The sequence below is a fragment of the Cyprinodon variegatus genome, unplaced genomic scaffold, assembly GCF_000732505.1.
Source record: "Cyprinodon variegatus isolate N-32 unplaced genomic scaffold, C_variegatus-1.0 Scaffold1063, whole genome shotgun sequence".
Classification (NCBI taxonomy): Eukaryota; Metazoa; Chordata; class Actinopteri; order Cyprinodontiformes; family Cyprinodontidae; genus Cyprinodon; species Cyprinodon variegatus.
Genome location: NW_015151516.1, coordinates 179010 through 180601, shown reverse-complemented (window position 1 = coordinate 180601; position 1592 = coordinate 179010). Strand labels below are relative to the sequence as shown.

The 1592-nt window shown below is 43.6% G+C and overlaps 1 protein-coding gene across 1 annotated transcript in view; it reads right to left on the bottom strand.

The window, feature by feature from the left end:
- Window positions 1–1592, bottom strand: part of LOC107101175 (neurofascin-like) — a 129125-nt gene that overhangs the window by 70934 nt on the left and 56599 nt on the right. The window contains exons 11-12 of the mRNA XM_015399976.1: window positions 978–1162; window positions 761–892 (exon numbers count right to left, since the gene is read on the bottom strand). Coding sequence (XP_015255462.1) covers window positions 761–892; window positions 978–1162 — 317 coding nt within the window. The remainder of the gene's footprint in view (window positions 1–760; window positions 893–977; window positions 1163–1592) is intronic.

Sequence of the window (1592 nt, the reverse complement as noted above, 5' to 3'; positions counted from 1 at the left end):
AGTTTTGGCCTCATCATCCAGCCCTCATATTTATCTTCATCCAATCGTCGTCCAGTGAAGCAAACCTTCCAGAATTACCTGAATTCACACACTGGTCACAACGTTCTAGATCAATATCTGTAGAGCTTCTTTTCCAGATCAATGGTAATGTAGATCCATATCATAACTTCATTAGATTAATACAAGGATTACAACATCCATTTCCACCCTTCTTTAAAAACAATCTGAAGTTGTGGAAAGAATCATTCGGATTAGACCTCAGTTCTTAAAGTGGCATTCCTTTATTCAGGTAAGGAAAACAAACAAACCCAGTACTGAGGCTTTAAAGTTGAAGGTGACATCATTGACACGATGATAGAGAATATTTGTGAAACAGATTGTATAATAAGTCATCATTAGCTATGTTTACATACACAAAATAAGAATCAATCAGATTGAAAGTTGTCCAGATTAAAACAGCCCAAATAATCTGATTGTACGGCTTTGTGATTTGTATAAAGTGCTGTAATTTGATAAATCCAGCACTTTCTGGCAGCTGTGGTTGTTTTAAGGGGCTTTATAAATAAAGTTGAGTTGAATATTATGAAATCGTCTAGACACTTAAAGTTGAAACATGTTTAAATGTTGGTCTTTTATGCGATGGATGTACAGTAAGTAGCCGTGTTCCTTAATGAGCTTCATCGGAATAAAAACTTGTAAAAAAGAAACGAATGAATGATAAAATAAAGGTGAAATGAATAAATCCAGGAAGATATCTCACTCTCGATGGGCTCTCCATCCACCAGCCACTGAATGTTGGGCTTGGGGTTGCCGTTGGCTCGACATACCAGACGGCCGTTCTCCTCTGGGGCTAGCACCAAGTTGGTAGGTTTGTCTAACCAGTAAGGAGCCGCTGTGGAAAAGAAGCAGGCAGTTAACTTTACTAACATCGGCTTCTTCATCTGTTACAACAAAAGCTTCACCGTCATCATCCTCACCTTTAACCTGCACGTCGATGGCGTGGCGTATGCTGCCCAGGTCGTTGTTGGCCATGCACACATACTCGCCAGCATCCTCCTCGGACACGTTGCTGATTTCCAGAGTTTTGTTGTATTTATCAAACTTCACCTTTTCTACTGGAAGCTCTCCGCCCCTCTTGAACCACTTGATGGTGGGAGTAGGACTGCGGGGCAAACCGGTGGGAGGAGGCGTGTAAGACTTGGGAGGAAAAAGAATGTCTTCTCCAAAACATCACATTTAACAAGTTAAAAATCACATCTTTAAACCTGATTTTCTACTAAACTCCCAATGATTTGGTTACAGTAGCAGCCATTCAAAATTTCCCCACTTGATGGGCCCTTTGCCGGCCCTTTGCTGGCCCTTTGCTGGTCCTTTGCTGGTCCTTTGCTGGCCCTTTGCTGGTCCTTTGCTGGCCCTTTGCTGGCCCTTTGCTGGTCCTTTGCTGGCCCTTTGCTGGTCCTTTGCTGGTCCTTTGCTGGCCCTTTGCTGGTCCTTTGCTGGCCCTTTGCTGGCCCTTTGCTGGCCCTTTGCTGGCCCTTTGCTGGTCCTTTGCTGGTCCTTTGCTGGCCCTTTGCTGGTCCTTTGCTGGTCCT